General features: G+C 46.6%; 1 protein-coding gene across 1 annotated transcript in view; it reads left to right on the forward strand.

The window, feature by feature from the left end:
* Positions 1-1,329: 1,329 nt before the first annotated feature.
* Positions 1,330-19,731, forward strand: part of LOC126534944 (prolyl 4-hydroxylase subunit alpha-2-like) — a 31,806-nt gene continuing 13,404 nt past the window's right edge. Inside the window, exons 1-2 of the mRNA XM_050182142.3 lie at positions 1,330-1,611; positions 17,851-18,084. Of these exons, the coding sequence (XP_050038099.2) occupies positions 1,358-1,611; positions 17,851-18,084 (488 nt within the window). The 5' untranslated portion in view covers positions 1,330-1,357. The remainder of the gene's footprint in view (positions 1,612-17,850; positions 18,085-19,731) is intronic.

Here is a 19,731-nt window from a genome sequence, read left to right on the forward strand (position 1 = left end):
ACACAAACACGTTATTTATAGCAGCGAAATAACAGAAAATATCCAACTGAGTGTTAAATTTGAACTATTTTTCTGCTCTTTCCTTCACGATTTGGGAAAACGCCAACGTAAATTCAGCATATGTAAAAAAAAAAATGAAGCGGAAGCACCGTCAAGCTCGGTCGGTCTACTTGGCGCAGTAACACTTGTGCAGAAGCTCCACCCCATTTTGATCTCCCTTCATTCTCCCAGAAAGTTGTCTTTGATTACAGACGTTTTTATTTAATTCCATCCGAATCTTGGCCAATCCGACATTGTGGATACATAAGCCATCAGTAGAGAAAAAAGAAGCCGCCCCCCCCCCCCCCTCTAAAGAAGAAAAACAAGACGAAAACTCCCCCAAAAGGGCCCATTAGCTGTTATCGTGACCGGCTCGCTATCTGTATGCACCGCACTAACTGCATCACTAAATTCAGCAATTCAAAGAACATTTCGTTCCATGATACCTCCGTACTTACGAAAAGTATGTTTGCTTTGGGTACCGGGACATCGTGGGTTGCACTTGAATGAAATGGCAGATTCACTCGCACGAGCATCCCTTAAGGGCCCTATCATATCTGTTTTGCCGACATCAGCTTATGTCACCGCGGCAAGGTACAGAAATTTCGCTATATCTCAAAATTCTGCAATATCCATGCTAACACCGTGTTCTGAATTCCACCATCTTGGCTTCCCATGGAATATTAATTGGTGTCCTTCAAGGCGATTGGAAGTATCTTTTACAAAATTGAGATGCCGTATACCTCCTCTAAATTTTTACTTACACAGGTCTGGTCTCGCGATGTCCCCTCTATGTTCTTATTGCAGTGCACCTGACTATCGAACATTATTTTCTCTCATACCGCCGCTTTCTAAGACAAAGAAGAATATTAGAATACTCATTTACCAAACTTGGCCTATCACTAACCTCGACAAACATTCTTTCTTTTGGGGCAACTTCACTGGGAACCAGCCACAGGAATGCTTTTCTTGCTGTTAACAATTTTATTACAGAGACAAAAAGAGTACCTTGCTGATTTTCTAATATTATCCATAGTTTCTATTACTTAATTTCTTTACGTTAAATTATTTTATCAAAATTCTTACCAATACTTTCATTGCAAGTCTAAATTACAGTTCTATCGTCCCACGCTCCACTATTCAAATCTAGTTTCTCGATACTTCTAACCTTACGGAAAACCGCCTGCTTATTGGCCAATCCCCCATAGTGGGTACGCGCCACTGTCTGGGACACAAGACAAGACAAGACAAGAAGCAAAAAGCAAAACAGGGACAGGTCAAGAGCGAAAGGACAAAGAAGAAGAAGAAGACGGGCATCATGGCGACGTTCGCACGGCGTTCCTGCTGCTGGCTCGGGGTCGTCCTGGCGGTCGCCGCGGTCTGCTGCCGCGCCGAGCTGTTTACGGCCATCACGCACCTGCGCAACCTGCAGGACACCGAGGCCAACGTGGTGCGCAGCCTGGCGCACTACCTGGACCGCGAGCGCGAGCGGCTCGACTACTGCCAAGAGATGCTCGGCTACATGGACGCCCTCGACGACGGCGACGACGACGTCGAAGGAGACTACGACTCGTAAGTGTTCACTCATACTGATAAAAAAACAGAGAGGGAAAATTAGAGACGGAAGAGGGATAGCTGAAGCGTGGCCTCCGAGATTTCGGCGCTGGCCTGCATGCAAGCAAGCGCAATCTCGGAGGCCACGGGTGAACTCGTAAAGTTTCCCACTAAAATTACTAGCGGGAACTGCGGCGATGACCTCATCGGCCGCGTCGGCAGTGAGCCTCTTCGATTGTCCGTCCCCGGCAGTCCCGGGATCCCGGAGGCGGTGCTTTCAGCCAATGAGCGGTCCGTATATGCACAGTCTCGGGCAGTCCTGGACAGTCGGGGACGGATAATCGGAGAAGGCCCAGTGATGGCTAGCACGTTAATTTGTCAGATCTTCGTGCCTCGGGCTCGAGACGTTCTTCTGGATTTATCTAGGGCGCTGTATCTGCCTTTATTGTCCCAAAACATTAGAAGAAATCCCATTCACTTTCCTAAAAGCAGAAGGCAACAACGCTCTGCGCACTTACATTAATCACTGCAAACGGTTGCGTTTGTGACGGAATATTTTATTGGGAATGGTCAATTTGCTAAGTCGTAAAGCCGTTCGAAGCCAGAACGAAATTAATGCAAATCTATGTGGTGACCTTCACGCGTGCTCGCTGAACCGCCCATGCTTGTTGTAGCCCTCCAAGGCACTAGCGCCGGAGTCGGGAGACTCTACGAATATAACCAGTTCACGGCGGTTCAGTTGTGTCGTTATCGAGCGGCGGTGACCATGTGAATTGTTCGGTTCGCTCCGCGGCCACTGGGAGGCGTCGTGTCACGTCCACGCGGGCAGTGAGGACGCCGGCCGGGGAACACGGAACGCGCCCGAAAGGCGGCACAAAGCACTGAGGCCAAGCGGGAGAACAAGAACTTGTGATATGCAACAAAGTCAAATATATGAAACGTGACACGTGATGACTTTATTCGAAACTCGAGATGCAGTACCACGCCCTATATGTAGAAGCACTTTGGAACCGTGAATGCGTTACTTCTCAACACGCGACACCTCCGAAAGTGTGAAAAGAATACATCAATTCTTTCGCACCCTTCTTAATCGTAACTTACAACCTGCAATCAGATACCTTTTTTTTTTTTTTTTTTGCTCACTGATTCATTCTGCCGCTGCGTATCGGTAGAGTTGCAGCATTTCTTTTTTTGTTCGTCATTTCTTTTCTTTGACACGGTCGTAGAGCAGGTCGAGACAAGGGTCGAGCAATGCCTGATTGTGTCTCTGCCCCTTTTACATAAACACGCAACAACTTGGAAATTAGCAGTTCGACCAGACAGATTCTGGCACACTCGTAATGAAGATGCAATCGCACAGCTTGAAACGGTTACCAGCTTTATCACTTTCTACCAATAAGTTAGCAAAACTGCAGGAGCAAGAATGAGCGCACAGAAATTACGCTTGACGCATATTACAAAACTGAAAAACATCGCACTGAGAGAAATAAAATTGATATATATATATGCGCGTGGGTAACTGTATGAACGTTCTCGGAATTACGAAATGTCAAATCGGTGTACACACGATAGGAGCGGGTCAATATGCGAGAAACACTGGAACAGTCACGTGTACGGCAACTACGGGGCTATGCGAATATGGACATTGGGTCGTGATCCACAATTTAGGTACAATTACACAATCGTCGAGCACTTGCATTCTTTACTCAGCGGACCCGCCTGCTATTATACTTATCTTACTAATTAGTTCTTTTTTTATACACAAACACGCCGACACGCACGTACACGGCCGATCAACTGCAGCACTCACGCGCCCAAGTGTAAAGGCAGCGCGTGACGATGACGTCACCGCATTCGACCTCGTAAAAGTTGCCTGAGCACCCACGCCCGTAAAACAGCAAGCGTCGCTGCACCTTCTCGTTTGCCGCGCATCTGTCGCAGCGGGCTCACGAATTCGCCGCTGATCCCCCTGCAACCCGTGCGCACGTACGGTTGCGACCTCGAGCCTAAAGAGGGCAACAGTCGATGACCGCGACGGGCGACAATCAAAGATTGCACAGCCCGCCAGCACCTAAACCCTCCCTCTCGCCGTCGCGTGTACACTTACTGTGTCTAGCCAAATGCATGCAGCATCGTGCAAGCCAGAGCGGAGCACGCAAGCCCCGAAGCGTTTCATCGGCCGGTAATTTTCTCGCACGGCTAACAAAAAAAAGTATCCCGCTAGTGGGGAGTAAGTTGCCAGAAAGTTGCGCCGCATTTGAACGAAACTTTTATCCTTGCAGACTCGACAACGTTAACTCTGCGACAACTTGCAGATACGTTGAGCGCAACGTTTTTACTCTTGTATAAAAAAAACGTGTGCGAGAGACCTCTGGGGTCAGTCAATCACAAAACAAATGTACTGACACATTTTTTTTCTTCTCCATAGTGAACACATCGGTATCAACTTCACGTGTTGTCAGAAAAGCGCGAATTTGGGTAACCGTTGGCAAATGTGTGCTTGACGTTATTTATTTGTTTCGTATTTTACGCATCATTACTAGAATACTCTGATAACCAAATATACACTTGTTGATGCTAAGGTAAAAAAAGGTATGTTGTAGGATAAAAAGAAAAAAGAACGGATACTTATGCCGGTGCCACACGGCCACTTTCGATCGCGATCATGCTCGATCCGGGTAGAAATTCTCGACCGCGATTGGCTCCGTCGCGCAGCTAGCGCAAAGGAACCAATCGGAAACGAGGAATTCGACGCGGACCGGACTTGACCGCGATCAAAAGTGCGCCGTGTGACACCTGTGTGACACCCGGTCGCGATAGGGTGGGCTGCAAACGGCACTTGGAGATGCAGCTGCGCCGTCTGCTCAAAGTCGAAGTGCAGTAACAGGACACAATTTCTCAACAAGCGAAGGCTTTTGGATATGGTTATAGACTCGGTTAGAATGGGCTTTAGTCGCGAGAATGACTCTATACTGAATAAACTAGCACAGCTCGAATGTGGGATGTCTCACTACGGAGCCACCGTTTCAGAGGGCTTGTCTTCGTCAGGGCGCCCTGACGAAGACGCCTCCCAGCTTCAGTCAACGCTGTACAGCTTTAATGCGGCGAAGCCCTCCTTAGCGCGCATGCTTATTGCGGGCACGCCTAAGCGACAGGCTCGTGCTCGCCGACCTGAAGGAATGATTGATCGTTTATCGCGGCGACGCGCGGACGCCCTCCTCTCTTTTACCCTCGTCTTGTGCACGCATTCATGCAGTGCCATTGCCACGGTGGGTGCAGACGACGCTGAGTCGGAGGCGTTGCCCATGCATGCAATGAGCGAGGCTTTAGAGGCCGATGCCCCGTCGCCCGCGCAATGGAATAAACCCGCACGGAAATATATATGCGATTCTGTCGGAGGGGTCTTGCACACGCTTTGCGGTCAAGCGACTGAAACTCGGCGAACGGGTGAAACGTTCCTGCTTTTATTTCGGGCGCCGTCGGGCGTTGTCTGCGCGCCGTCTGCTGCTATGTACTTCTGCTTCCGACGCTTAACGGGATTGCTGACGCCGCAAAGCAGTCAGGACCTAGAGCGATCGCGCCACGTTTTCGTGTCGTTGCTCTCGAGGGCAGCCTAATTAGATGTGTGACGCCCATTGAATAATAATTAACACGTGGAGCTTTCTGGGTGGCCCCGAACGTGACACGCATATTGCGTTAGTTGCGCGGAGCATAATATAGGACTTGTCCATGCATTACCTCGAATAGCGCTTGCCACCCCTCAGAACGCTGATAATAATTTGTTATAATAGCCTTTCTACGGTCAGTCTCGGTTTCGTTTCTCAGGAGGGCGAAAGCGAGCTTTCTGGTTCTTTTTTTTCTTTCCCCCGCACGGCCGGAGCCGTCGCTGCCGCGGATGCGCTGAGGCGAACGCCATCTGGTGGCACTACAAGGAACCCAGCGACTCGCGCGGCGTGCGCACTCAGCTGTCATTGGTTGGCCATTTCGGCAAGGGAACAGCCAGACCGCGGCGACGGTCACGAAACCCCGAGGTTCACAAAAAAAAAGCTCCGCTTTGAATAATATTCTCTTCAGGCATAACACTTTTTCTGAATATTGTTAAGGCGTCGAAATTTATAGCTATTTTCTAGACTTACCGCTCAAACATTGCGGAAATTTTTTTAGCATGTAGCCTGAATATTTAGTCGCGTGAGGCCAGTCGCTATAATTAAAAAAAAGGTGAGTACGGATATTATGCCCATGCACAAGGTGCGTCATATCAAGAAAAGAATCGGAAGTAACCGCACAAGTAGATGCGCTGGTTATATCGAGTTTAGGGCCTTCTGATGCAAGATAGGACAGCAATTACTAGCAGTTACACAGAGTAACAAGTTGAACTTCTCGTCAAACCTGGTAGCGCACTTCAAGTAAGATTATTTTGCACAACTCTCCGTAATAAAGTGACTTGTGACATGGCTTTTCATGAGCATAGGGTCGCATTTACATTTAGCGCTTTGCTCAAGCTTTGTTCAAGCGACGCTTTCTGTGCGAATCCCACTGCGCCTATCTTGCTGATCGTAACTGCCGCCTGCTGCTGCTGCTGCTGCTGCTGCTGCTCGTCTGTTCTCGCCGAATAGCTAACACTATCGGCTCGGGAACGCGGCGCCATCTAGGAGTGGTGGCTCACACTACTTCACCCGCAGCAGAGGCGGCCGCGGGTGGAAAGGGTAAACGTGCCGCGATGCGGAGAGTGGAGATGAGACGGGAGAGAGGATACCAGAGGAGATGGTCTCATGTTACGCATGCGTGCGCCGCCTAGCAACCGCTTGGAAAGTCGCATCTGCGTCTCCAAGGGGACGTCGGGTACTGAAACAAGTGACACGTAAAGCACTCCCGTATGCATTTACGGAAAGCTTCGCTGTACATAGATACCAACAGGGCACGTTGGATCCGCTGAATTCTTTTTCCTTCTCCGTCAGGAGTCAGGATATTCAAAAGTAAATTGCGACTGGGTACGCATACGCTGCTGCTGAAAAGGATGAAAAAGTACACTCCGGCAGACTATGATGATTGCCGAAGTTATGCAAGAGTCTCGTGATAACACGACCCGTAACGGTGATCTTCGCTCTACTGGAGAGTTTTAGCGCGTCCGGCATTCCGACAGCAGGGGAGAGTGGTAGCATCACCAGGTGGCGCCACCGCTTCATCGGCGTGTACCGGGATACCGGACAAGGTAAAGCTCTCCAACGTTGCATATATTCCACGCCCGTTTTTAGATTGCTGGCGTGGCTCTCGAGGATAGGTACTCACTAATACGGTCTGCAGGCCCGGTCCTGTTCCTCGTAGGGGCTACATTTTCTTAATTGTACGCAGTCATCGTATCGGAGGTATCGGAGGCTGAACTGACTGACCAAAGTGGGGAAGTGTAGCCCCCCCCCCCCCCCCCCCCAAGAAATGCTACCGCACGTAAAAAAAAAATGTTGTTGTTTACAGTTACTCTTCCTGCGGAAAGGGCATACAACCTCTTATTTGAACGAGCAACTCTAACGTTATCTAGTATGTACTACCGATATATTACTGAGGTGAATAACACTTGAAGAGACACTTTGCATGAGCGAGCTGAGCCTTCTCCATTTAGAAACAGAGTTTAACACCAGTGGCAGACATGTCACGCTGGTGAATTGTTAGCTTGTAAAACAGCGCCTTGTTATTGTGCTCCTTCTTGCTTCTTTCCGTTTGATAGCGCTGTCTTTCTTTTTAAACAAATTTCACTTCAACGAAATCATTTGAGTGTGAAACTGAGTTGCAGGGGAGACGCTTCCTCGACAGTACGCTAAATCTCATGACTCATTGTTGCAATTAAGTTGTTCCCGAATCTTAAGTAAGCTGCGCGCATTGGAACATGGGTGAATGGAGGCTGTTCTCCTAATAAACTTCATAAAGATGCACATAGTAACTTCTTTAGACGTATACCGTCGTGATGTAGCCTCAAGGTGAATTTGAGGGGGATAATTTTAAATTGTATGGAAATTTAAAAAAAGATCGCTGTTGTAGATAACAGAATTATAGATTAGTTAGAAAGGCGGACATTATTTGCAAGAGAAATCGAAACACACTCTCGTCTAATAAAAGTTCCCGAACTAACTTCTTAATTAGGTGCTTTATTGCACATATTGCAATTTACGAATTGTAGACGGTGAGCTCGCAAGGCGTATTCACTTGGAATTAATTTCCAGAATGACACCAGGTCAGAGATATGCGCAATCAAACTCGCCCTAAAAATGCACTGTTGTTCCAGTTAAGTTTCTAACTAAGTGTTCTTTTATGCATTCAAGCACAAAAGTAACTGGAACGTTCATGTATTTCGTCCAAGATTTTGGGAACGAATATCTTAACACTGGTATCTTCCTGGAAGTTCATTTCAAGTGGATACGTTTTGCAAACTCATCGGCTATATAAGACTCGCAAATTGCAATGTGTGCCGTAAAGTAACTAATTCAGACGTTAACGAGTGGATTTTCGTTAATTAGTTGAATATGTGTTTCACGTTCTCACGTTCTCTGCTCCTTCGAATAAGGTGGTGGTGGTGGTGGTGATGATGTTGAAGTAGGCGGGGTTAGCCTAGCATACATAGCCGGCAATTGTTCCGCCTGATCCTCCTTCGAGTTGAGATCAGGGGTGTGTCACCAGGTGTCGATGAGCCCCGTGTCTCGCAGGAAGGCTATCAGCAGTCGTTGCGCTCTCTTCCTGAATGCCGCGGGCCCTCCGGGGAAAACAACGTCTTCAAAGGTCCTGTGCGTGAGACCGCTTTTTTGCAGGTTGTCGACCAACGCTTTTCTTTCTGTGTCAAACTGTGGGCATAGCCAAATGAAATGTTCGATGTCACCAATGTCACCACAGAAAACACAGAGTGGGGAAGCGCGAAGCCCAGTCTTGAATAACCAAGCTGGGGTGTATGCGGAGTCGGTCCTGATGCGGTATAAAAGCGTCGCTTGTTTGCGTGTAAATCCATGAGTCACACAGGATTCGTGTGGATTCTTGTGCATCTGTCTAAAGTGAAGGCGGATTGCATCCTTAGGGTTTGAAAAGCTTTTGGAGCTTTCACTTTTGGGACACATGTCAGCGCTAGGCGTGCAAGGGCGTCAGCTTCCTCGTTTCCATCAATTCCTACGTGTGATGGAATCCACTGAAACCTTATGTTAAATCCTTTTCTCGTGAGGTCGTCAATCAGTGCCAGAGACTGCCTTGTAAATTTCTATAGAGGTAGGCCCCGATGTAATCTTTGTAATGCTGACTTGGAATCCGTCAGCACCACATCTCGTGCAGAAAAGGCACGTAGTTTCCGCAAAGCCGCGGTGATTGCGGCGCTTTCTACTGTTGTAGAGGAAACTACGCGATCCAGTCGGCCAGACCATGACACATCAAGGGATGGTATGCAGAATGCCGCTGCACAGCTATCTGTTTGTGCACACACCGAACCGTCTGTGTACACTTGTAGATGGCTTTGAAACAAAGTGCTCAAGTGGTCCAGCACAATAAACTTTGCTTCGGCAGTTGAAATGGTGCGTTTCGTCGGTAGGTGGGGTACATTGAGGCTGCAGGCAACGTCCGGAAAAGACCATGGCGGGTCAAGGCGACTTCGTTTAGGCCATTCCAATCCTAAAAATCGGAAGGTGTTCAGCGCCGCATGGAAATGTGAGCGAGTTCTTGCTCTTAGCCGCCGGAGAAGCGCCGTGCCTGCGCGTGACTCGCCCAGCCTTAATAGCTGCGTCAGCAAGACCTGAGATGCCAAGAGGCGGAGTGGAAGAGACTCTGCCTCATTAGTGACTTTCTTGTTTGAAGCCGCCGTTGGAACTCCTGTCCTTGAGGTGCATTATTCGAAGGAGTTGGAACTCCTTCGAATAATGCACCTCAAGGACAGGAATTATGCTATCTGCCATCGGCAATTTTTAAAAATGCCATAAAGCTTGAAAATGGTCACCCCCTAGACAACAGCCGTGCTGGCGTTCACTAATTTATTTTTTCCTTGGGTCTAAAGGAAAAGAAATAAAAAAAAATTTGCAGGAATATTTCGTAAGGACTGCTATGTCAGGCATAATTTTATAATTTGCCTAAACACGACGCCTAACGCCGTAGTATCGTGTTGATTGTTCCTATAAATTTTTCATATTTGTGTCATCACACGAATTAACAAAAGAAAAATAAATCATGAAAGCTAGCATGGCTGTTAACATTATTTCAACTGTGTACCTTTACACAGCTTCGCGTTACCACAAAAGCAAAATTGTTTTTTTATAGACTTACTTAAAGCTACTTGGTGATCTTCAACTTGAATTAATGGTGATAACCGCGCAAACGTAGATGTAAATGACATTACTCGTCAAGTCGAAAGACAAGACATTGTCTTGAAGTGGTTGTTTAGCAACGCAGAGGAATAAAACAGTAGCACAACAGGACAAGTACAAGGCCACGACACAGGACAGGCTATGACACACGACACGTATCGGGTGTTCGGCGGCGCCAGCTTAGTGTTGCGTCGTCGAGCGGAATGAGGGCGGAAAGAAGCGATATGGACAGGAAAGACGCGAGCGTCGTGTGTCAACGCCTGTACGGCGATCTTTCGCGCCGCAAGTTTCATTCCTGTCCGATGATCGGTCGGAGCAAAGCTTACGAGCGAGTTACTTATGCGCCTTACTTTCTGCGCCACTAGTATCGTGTTGTGACACGGAGGTCGTATCTATGTTCTCCCCTTAAGATTTGCTAACATTGAAGTTATCTCGGCACCCAGCGAAAGGTAATCAAAGCCTCCAAAAATACAACTGCTTTTACCATTATTTAAGGTAAAGAGAGTTGCACCGAGTGTTTCGGCGACGAGTTCCTCGGTATAACAAATTTGATGATTCGTGACGAAATTATAACATTGACTGAAATTTTCACAGCAGCGGTGGACATCACCATTCGTTTGACAATCTCCAATAGAATAGCTAAGTCCCAAATTTCACTAACGTTTTTTCTTTATTGACACTTAGTGAGAGGGAGATTGCGACTTGGGTTAGATGGTACGAACATTTTTGGAGGCAACTATAGCACAGCGCGAAAACGCAGGACGCCGTATACTTATGGCTAATTCATGCTGGAGCATCCAGCGTCCTAAGCGACGAAGAATCTGCCGCGCCGAATGCGGCACCGTTCACCTAGTTCGCCCTCCTCACCACCGAAACTGCATGCAGCTGCCAGTATTCGAAATAGAACGATCTTAAACAAGACGACTGCGCGACGTCTTACTACTAGCGCCATCTGCCGAGTATGCGCTAAGTTACACGCGCGCTCCAGCGCGCAGTTTCTCACCACGCGCAATAAACAAAAGTGCACACTCCGCAATTACCATTACCTCTAAGCACGCTTCACAATCTTGTTCCACAAGTCGACCTTCGCGGCATTATCCTTTTGCTTGATGCGGCCCTTTTCGGGCAACACCGAGCAATTTCTCAGAGCTTCTGTTAAAATTGCCATTGTCGTGGCACAACTCTGGCACGTTTTTTTTACTGCGATAGGCCGTGCTCAAACGTGGTGGCCAACATTTGAGGAGTGCCGCACGATATATGCAGTTTCTGTCTCGCCTTCTGATTGGTCCGCGTCGAGGAATTACGACGGCAACGGCGGTAGCAATGGGCCTCCAAAAGACCGTCGGGGAGCGGGCTTTTTAAAGCGCACCTCTTAGGCGCCCGTTCTTACATTTCGCGTCGGCGTTGTCCCTTGGTGTAATCGAGTGGACGAGCACAACGAAGGATGAAAGAGCGAACGCGGAGCGCAGCTGGGGACGAAAGACGGCGATTGCGAATAGAACGCGAAGAGGAAATCGGAGGAGGAGGCTGCAGCAAACCATGAGGAGGAAAGCGGAGGAGGAGGGTATGGCGAAAGCGTGAGAAGAAAAGCACAGTGCCGTGCGAAAATGGCTATGAGATGGCGCCACAGTAGCTCGCGTCGTCTGCATGCAAAGAAAGCGCTGCATGAGCAATGGTCTGTCTGCGGCGGCTACTGTGAATCGCGCGCACGCGTTACCCATGCTCTGACTCGTGATCTAATGAATAACTAGGCACTCCCGTCACACTTCGCTTCGTTTGCAATGAGCCGCACGAGACACATTTTCCGCTCCAGCCAATATATCGCGAAACACATAGAGAGATGCGCTCATATTTCGCATTAGGGAGTATCGTAATCGTCGGTGAATTTATTTTCAGCGGGATCCACTGCCGCTGAAGCGGATTTCCCGTCAGCCTGTATAGAGACTAGAGGCGGAACGTCTCAGAAGTGTAGATCGCAGATTACGCACCAATGTGGACCGCAATATATATATATATATATATATATATATATATATATATATATATATATATATATATATATATATATATATATATATATAAGCACAGCAGAAAGAATGGGAGCAACAAGAGAGAAAAGGACAGTACACCACTGAAGCGCAAAATAAATTCGGCAAAGACACCGAAGACTGCTTATTTGTGGCAATGCGAAATCATTATAGTCCTTTTAGTGAAATCTTTTCGATTCATGTTTTCGACTGGGAAGCAGCGCGCTCATTTTATACACTCATGACGTGGCGCCTCCTCCTCCTCATTGGCTGCGCCGTCACGTGCCCAATGACGCACACATTAGGCCACACCTTCAGTCATCCAGATGGCTCGATGTGACATGTGCAATGACGTACGGACTATGCGCACCTTTAGGAGCTGCCATGAGGTCGGGAAAACGTGCTCGTCTCGCACCTTAGAGCCACGGGCTCGAATCCCATAAGAATGTACCAAATATTTTTCGCAATCAGTAATTTAGAAACCTGCCTGAGAAACTTGACGTCGATGCAGGCATTTGTTGACGTGTTTTTGTTCTCTGCGCCGTCGGACGTTTCTGGTAACATCGCTTGATCACGCCGGATTTTCTGCCCCATGACACATATAATGTTTTCACATTAAAAGAACAAGCTATTACGCGAGCATTAAACAAAACTTGCGCGCACTTATCGATGCACACTTTTAACGCGATAGCGCTAAGAGTTCCGTGTCCCAAAAAATCCGGTGTCGGCGACGGACGTCGTTTCGCGAAAAATAGTTCCGAACCACAATCGCGCAGGCTTAGCGTGTAGCACAGCGGCGTTACTGAACTAACTATATTCCTCAAATAAATGTGTGTCCGAAAAATCGTAAAGTACGACCTACAAACATTATAGCGTCGGATTGTAATTCGAATACACCAGAAAACATCATTCTTTCACGTAGAAACTCAACCACAAACCCATTTTCCAGCGTTGCTACCATTCTTAGAGCGGCGAGACCCGCTCGGTTCCTTGCGACACGACCATTCAGATGGCGCTCGCCTCCACGCATCTTCAAGAAAGCTGTACTTTCCGGGAAGCGTGACATGCATCTTTTAATGCTATCGCGTTCCACTATTAAAGGCGAAGCTTAGGCGTCCTCCAAAATTTTCAAATCGTTGTGTGCCATTTTACGAATAGAGCTATCATCTGGCACTCTCAAACGGCCCTGGATAGAAAGAAAGGTGCCACGCTTTGTCAACGAACACTACTGCATCTCAGTGAAGCAAGCTTTCGGTATTATGCTCTGATGGCCCGTTTTAGGCAGCCTAATGAAAAGTGCTTTGAAGCTGTCCAGGCGTCGGTATAAGTGCGCGCTTCAGTTTCAATCGTTGCCGATGACGACGTGTAATACAGTGCGCAATGCTACGATAGTTTACGCAGCATTAAAAACAGTAAGGCTCGCGGCGTGCTGTATATCTCTTCAGTAAGAACGAACGCACGCGCGCGCACACACACACACACACACATACACACTATTTATATATATATATATATGTATATATATATATATATATATATATATATATATATATATATATATATATATATATATATATATATTGTTACGGTGGCAAAAGAGAACAAGGTCGTCGACGGTGTAAACGACGAAGTGGCAACAGGCTCTCGGGATCCTCGGCTGCTGTCTATATACACCTTATAAATTAAATACACCGTGTAAATAGTTTTATACCTGTGACAATATATATATATATATATATATATATATATATATATATATATATATATATATATATATATATATATATATATATATATATATATATATATATATATATATATATATATATATATATATATAAACAAGAAGGCAGTGATTAACCGACTGGCCCGACTTTTATTAGTCATAAGCAACCAACAAACACTGACACCAAGGACACAATGGGGAAGTTACTTGTGCTTAATAAATGAAATAACGAAACGCTAAATGAATTGAAATGAAAGTGGTTGAAAAAACAACTTGCCTTAGGTGGCGGATGATGCGAAGGTTGTGGCATCGCCCCCACATGCGGCTTGTTGTTGTTTATTCTTCATTCATTTCTATTAATTTTTTGCTTATTTATTTCATTTATTAGGCACAAGTAATGTCCCCTATGTTGTCCTTGGTGCCAGTGTTTGTTGGCTTCTTACGATATATATATATATATATATATATATATATATATAGACGTACCCCAAGAGAAACCTGGAAAAACTTGGGAGGACCAAGCTTCGCCTTTAAGAGGAACCTTTAACTCGGGTGCTCCTATCTAAATACATCTAAAACGAGAATTCGATTTTCTCGGCAAACAGTGCACGAAATTTGACGAGGTTCGTGCATTTAAAAGAAAAAACTTTAAATATAATGACTGTTTGTTTCGAATTTCCGACTTAGATCGTCAATTTTGTATTAAAAATTGGCAAAAATCAAAAATTTTCTGATAACAAAACTATCAAGTTTACAACTCTCTAACTCAGCAAGGAAAAATGATATCAGAATTTTGTGAATGGCATCTGATAGTGCATCTAAAGCGGACAAAATGGGAGTGTTACACATGAATATAAATTAAATTCTGTAATATGGAAATATCGCTTTTGCGTAAACCTTGTACACAAGGTAACAAATTCACGTAAGGTATAAATTGCCATATCGAATTTGTCCGCTTTGAACGGTCTAATGGATTCCGTTTATACCGTGGTATCTGCTCTTAATGCAGATCTATTTATAAACTTCGTGCATCTATTTCTTTTTAGAACTTTCGAATTTTCAAAAATAATTCAGGCCCTAAATCGAAGTTCCGCTTCCAAAAGTCACTAGAATGTAACTTTCTCTCTCGAATGCCACAAATTTCATTAAAATGGGTCCAGTGGTTATCTCAGAAAAGCGTCTTTGCGTTTTACGTGTAGTTGGATAGACCGCGTCGGAGTTGGGCTCGAGCTAAAGCTTCCTCTTAAGAGTGGAACGTGATAGCATTCAAGGATCCCTGAATGTTTCTCACGCTTCCCGACAACAACAGCTCATGCAACCGTAATGTTTACCGGGCAACGCTAGCAGCGAATGCTAGGCATGAAAGCGAGCTTTCTAGAAACGCGGGCTTTTGTGTCGGCCGCGATGCGGCGGAGGCGAACGCCATCTAGAGGTCTTTGCAAGGAACCGGGCGGATCTTCGCGCGCCGGTACGCGCAAATCTCGGAGGCCATAGCTGGAAAAGGGGTTAGTTTTGGAATTTCCGCGTAATAGAAATATGTTTTCTGGTATCTTCAGATTACAATCCAACGCTATAGCGTCCGTAGGTTGTGCTTAGGTTGTACTTTACGATATTTCTGATGCATGTTACGTTGAGAAATTCAAGTAGTTCAGTAACGTCTCTGCGCCATGCGGAGGGCCTGGATGCTTGCGGTCAGGAATGATTTTTTGCCAAGCCACGTTCGACGCCGACATCAGATTTTTTGAAACACGGGGCCCTTAACGCTTTCGAGTTAATAGTGCAGAATCTTGACAGTAAAACGAACCTCTCGTGAACAAAAAAAAAATAAAAATGAATAAATAAAAAATGAAAAAAATGGATAATTCTGAAATGTCAGAGTTTGAGGTTGATTAACCATCCTCTTTGCAAAAGTCGAAGCTTCAGCCGAACTCTTTTGAACATGCTGGGTTGTCACAGGTAACCGCAGTCTTCCTTCTTATCTCTCTCTTTTTTCCCTTTCCTCAAAGGTATAGCTTTCCTACCTTGTCATCTCCATGCACTACTAGCAGCGCTCCATTCTCGAGCAATAGCTATGTACTTACGCAACGATGCAGGCTGTTAGAATCTCTTTAACAGCCCCACAACGGCCATGAATTTTCAGGCGCAGCTGAATTTTAGTGCCGGAAGATGTTGGAAAAAGTGTGATAAACAATAAAATACTAGCATGAGTGAGCGTAAGTTACAATTTTCCGCTCAGGAAACAAAAACGTTCGCACAAGTTAACTTGAAATTTCCGGTAACCATTGCATTATGGTTCAGCACCATGGGCTCAATGCTTCAAATATCCATAGTTCTTCATCGGTAATCTGAGTCTCATGGCTTATTTTACTTGTTTGCATTTACAAATATACAAATAAAAAGGGAAACGCTGTTATCTAGTGGTGGCGTTCCCTTTCTCCTAGATATTGATCGGCACGGCGGCAACCACAATATAGTTGTTACACTCTTAAAGCTCAAGCACCAATCCATGTGAAGGAAAACTACAACTTTTGCACCTTAACCTTTGGTCATCTTGAGTACGCCTGTAAAAAACAAGAAAATAATAAATGTGTTCTTGCATAAGATAATCTGTAGAGCAGTGAATTAGTTTGTAATCGGTTCGATGAAATATATGCAAACTGAAGGAAATCTCGCTCCAGCGTGTCCAAAAACGCCACTATGGACTTTGCGTGAACCTGAATAGGTATAAATTCAGCGCAGCAAGAATGAAGTGTTGAACATTCCTGGGTTAAGGGGAACGCCTAAATTTGAAAAAACAAAAGATAAAGCGGACATAGCAGCAACATTTCTTCAACTCTCTCAAGCAAGAGTCCGACGTGAGGCGTAAGCAGGTAGCTGCGCATGCAAGAGCATGTTTGCAGGCTTTCGCGTTTTATCTCGGCTGTAATGAACCACGGAATGCTAACTTGTTGTCTCTGCAGCTGAAAGTTATTTGAATTGTGGAGTCTATCATCAATCACCTGCCCGGTGAGTTAGGAGGCACACCGTAGTGGAGGAGAAAAATTTTGATCACTTGGAATTATTTAACGAGCCCCTACATCTAACTGCCCGAGCGTTCTTGCATTTAGTCCCGATCGAAATACGGCCACCACGAGCCGAAACCGGGTCTTCGTGCACAGCCGGAATACACCGTAGCCACTTAACCACCGTGCTGGGTGAAATAAAATGTGACTCCGCAGCTGACTTCGCATAAATGTAGGCTTAGAAAAAAAAGTGCGACATATTTCTAAGTGTGTCATTGAATGACGGTGTCCTAAATATATATGAGCATTTTTAAAAGGTAATGTTGTTTTCAAGGGCTGCGTGATTATTTGAAAATTTCGGATAAAATGAATCGAATAATAATTGTCCTATCTGATTCGGCCCTAGCATAGAATGACGGTCACTATTCAAAAATGCGAATATCTTTCTCGAATGTATTTTCGAGTAGCTTTCGAATACTTCAAGTCCTTGGCTGTGCATGATCAGATGCAAAATTCATGCGAAAATGCGGTCACTTTCATCTCATCCACAGTGGACATAACCGATTGCAGAGCATGCCGCGTCGCTCCCTCAGCCAGACTTTTTTCCGGCTACAGGCGATCGCTCGCGATAAAACGTTGGTTGGACGGATGATGTGGCGTTGGGTGTTGTTTGGTACTATTTATAGTTAAAATACGTATGTCCTCTCGCCGGGTTAATATGAATACGCCTCATTGCAACATACATGATATAGTGGTTAAATAATCTGCCGTTACCTTTCGAACTAGAGTGAAAGTGCTATTTTTCGGTTAGCGGCAGTCGCAGATGGCGTGCATTTCTGACTTGATCGCCGAAGTATACACATATGGTGGCCAACAAGATTGCTTATCTAAACTTTGCTCTCAGTTACATACAGTAGTTTCCTTTTCCTAGAACACGTTTTATAACGTGCAGTGTACCGACAAGCTTTGTAATGTTGTGCATACGAGATTGTCAAAATGCACAGGCCTCTCGCATACTATTCAAAAGTGTTCGATTTGTACCGCTTCTGGCACTGTTCGATTCGTGTTCGATTCGGTCTCACAAACTACCATTCACAAACTCTCTTTAATGTTTTCTCTCAGAAATGAGCTTATCGTGAATAGGGGAGTTGAAGAAGCTGCGCGCCGCGTCTGCGCAGTGGAGAGCTCCTCCTCCGCGACTACCTCACGAACGTGTGGCTGTTGCACAACTGGCCCGAGCTGGTCGCCGAGCAGGTAGAGATCAGCGCCGGCAACGGCCGGCTCCTGGAACTGCCTACGCCGCGTTTTGGACACTGGCCTAGCGACGAGGACCTGTCCGGTGCAGCGGTGGGGCTGTGCAGACTGCAGCACACCTACGGTTTGGACGTGCACCAGATGGCCGAGCTCAAGAGGTGAGATAAGTCGTACTGAAAAAGTTCACCGATGAGAACGGTACTCCCTAGTGCGAAATTTGAGCGCAGGTCTGTACGAGTTTTCAGTTCGCGAATAATATGCTGGCGCGGACAATCTGACTCGTGCGCCACATTGGAAACGGAGCGAAGAGTGGCGTGACTGCCTCGGCAATCGGGAGATCGCGAGATGCAGCTCGTGGGGGACGCGTGGGTGCGGTTCACATCAGCCGCCGCAGACAGACCTCCGCTCATGCAGCGCTTTGTTTCCATATATGGTATCGGTCGACGCGCTCTCTGCATGCCATCGGTGAAAGGACGACGGCGCGCTTCCCTGGCGCAATCTCGTAGCAGTCGTCCCCGCAGAGCTCGTCTTGCGCGGCCACTACGCTTTCCTCCTCATCCTTTCGTCATACTCCTCTGCTTTTCGCCTCGCGCTCTCTTCGCTATCGCCGTCTTTCATCACCCGCTGCGGGGTGCGTTCGCTCTTTCATCCTTCGCTGTGCTCGTTCACTCGGTTGCGCCGAGGGACGCCGATGCACGCCGACGCTTAACGCAGGAACGGGCGCTTAAAAGCCGCGCTCTAGAAGCAAAGCGCTCTAAAGGCCGAACGGCAAAGCACTGAATGCTATGGCAAATTATTAGGCAGCTGTGTGCAGTCAGGTTAGTAGTTTTAAAGGCTATATAAACTGCTGTAAACATTCGCTTACTAAATTAACAAGCACGGTGTCCTGCGCGCACAGGCAAGCATGGACACACATCAAAATCGATGACCGTGGACACTAGCTGTCAGAATGCTGTCGCGATGAAGAGAGGCGGCAGCGTCGAGCTGCTGTCCCCTTCGCCTTGATCTTTCTTCAACGCTAACTAGACGCGCGAGAACTCAGCGCACACGGAGCCATCAACTATCTCGGGTTAACTAGACTTCGGACCCACCACAGATTACCTGCGAGATACGACATGCGCAGGCGAACTCAGCCACGCACTGCACCATCAGCCGTAGTAGAAGCGCATGACGCGCACTACCTCTCCCCCTTCTCTTAGCATGCGCTCGTTTCCCCACTTCTCCCCCTTGCGAAAATCTGCCTCCGCGCACGCACCCTGCACCAAGCCACCATCCTTATCGACTGGCCCTCGCGTGTTTTCCCTCACACCTGCAACACACGGCTCGCGGCTGCCGCCTCATCGCAATTGTATTTTATACAGAACCTCACGGCGACGCCGTCGCCGACGCTCACTACATAAGTTTGCCTGGAGTGGCTATATAATTTCTATCGCAATAACATCCTGAGTTTCTACGTATCGGAGACGTACGAGCGGGGACGTATACACCGGAATGGTTGGTATTCACGTCGAAACCTTCAGCGAACGCTTCTTTCGTCTAAAGGAAGCAGATCTTGAAGCCTATGCTTTACCATACAGCTGGCGCCAGAAAGGATTGAAGGTACCAGAAGCACTTATAGAGGTCGCATCCGGCAGAGCAATCGGAGGGACGATGTGTTTTTTGGCGTTGTGATAAAGCATAACGCGCTATATACGTTCTTGTGTTGCGCGAATCTCCTCTTTGAAAAAAAAAAGAAGAAAGAAAATATACATAACCTTCATCTCGTCTATGTCGCTACCTTCACGCTGCCTAGAAATGAGAATGTA

The sequence above is a fragment of the Dermacentor andersoni genome, chromosome 7 (assembly GCF_023375885.2).
Source record: "Dermacentor andersoni chromosome 7, qqDerAnde1_hic_scaffold, whole genome shotgun sequence".
NCBI lineage: Eukaryota > Metazoa > Arthropoda > Arachnida > Ixodida > Ixodidae > Dermacentor > Dermacentor andersoni.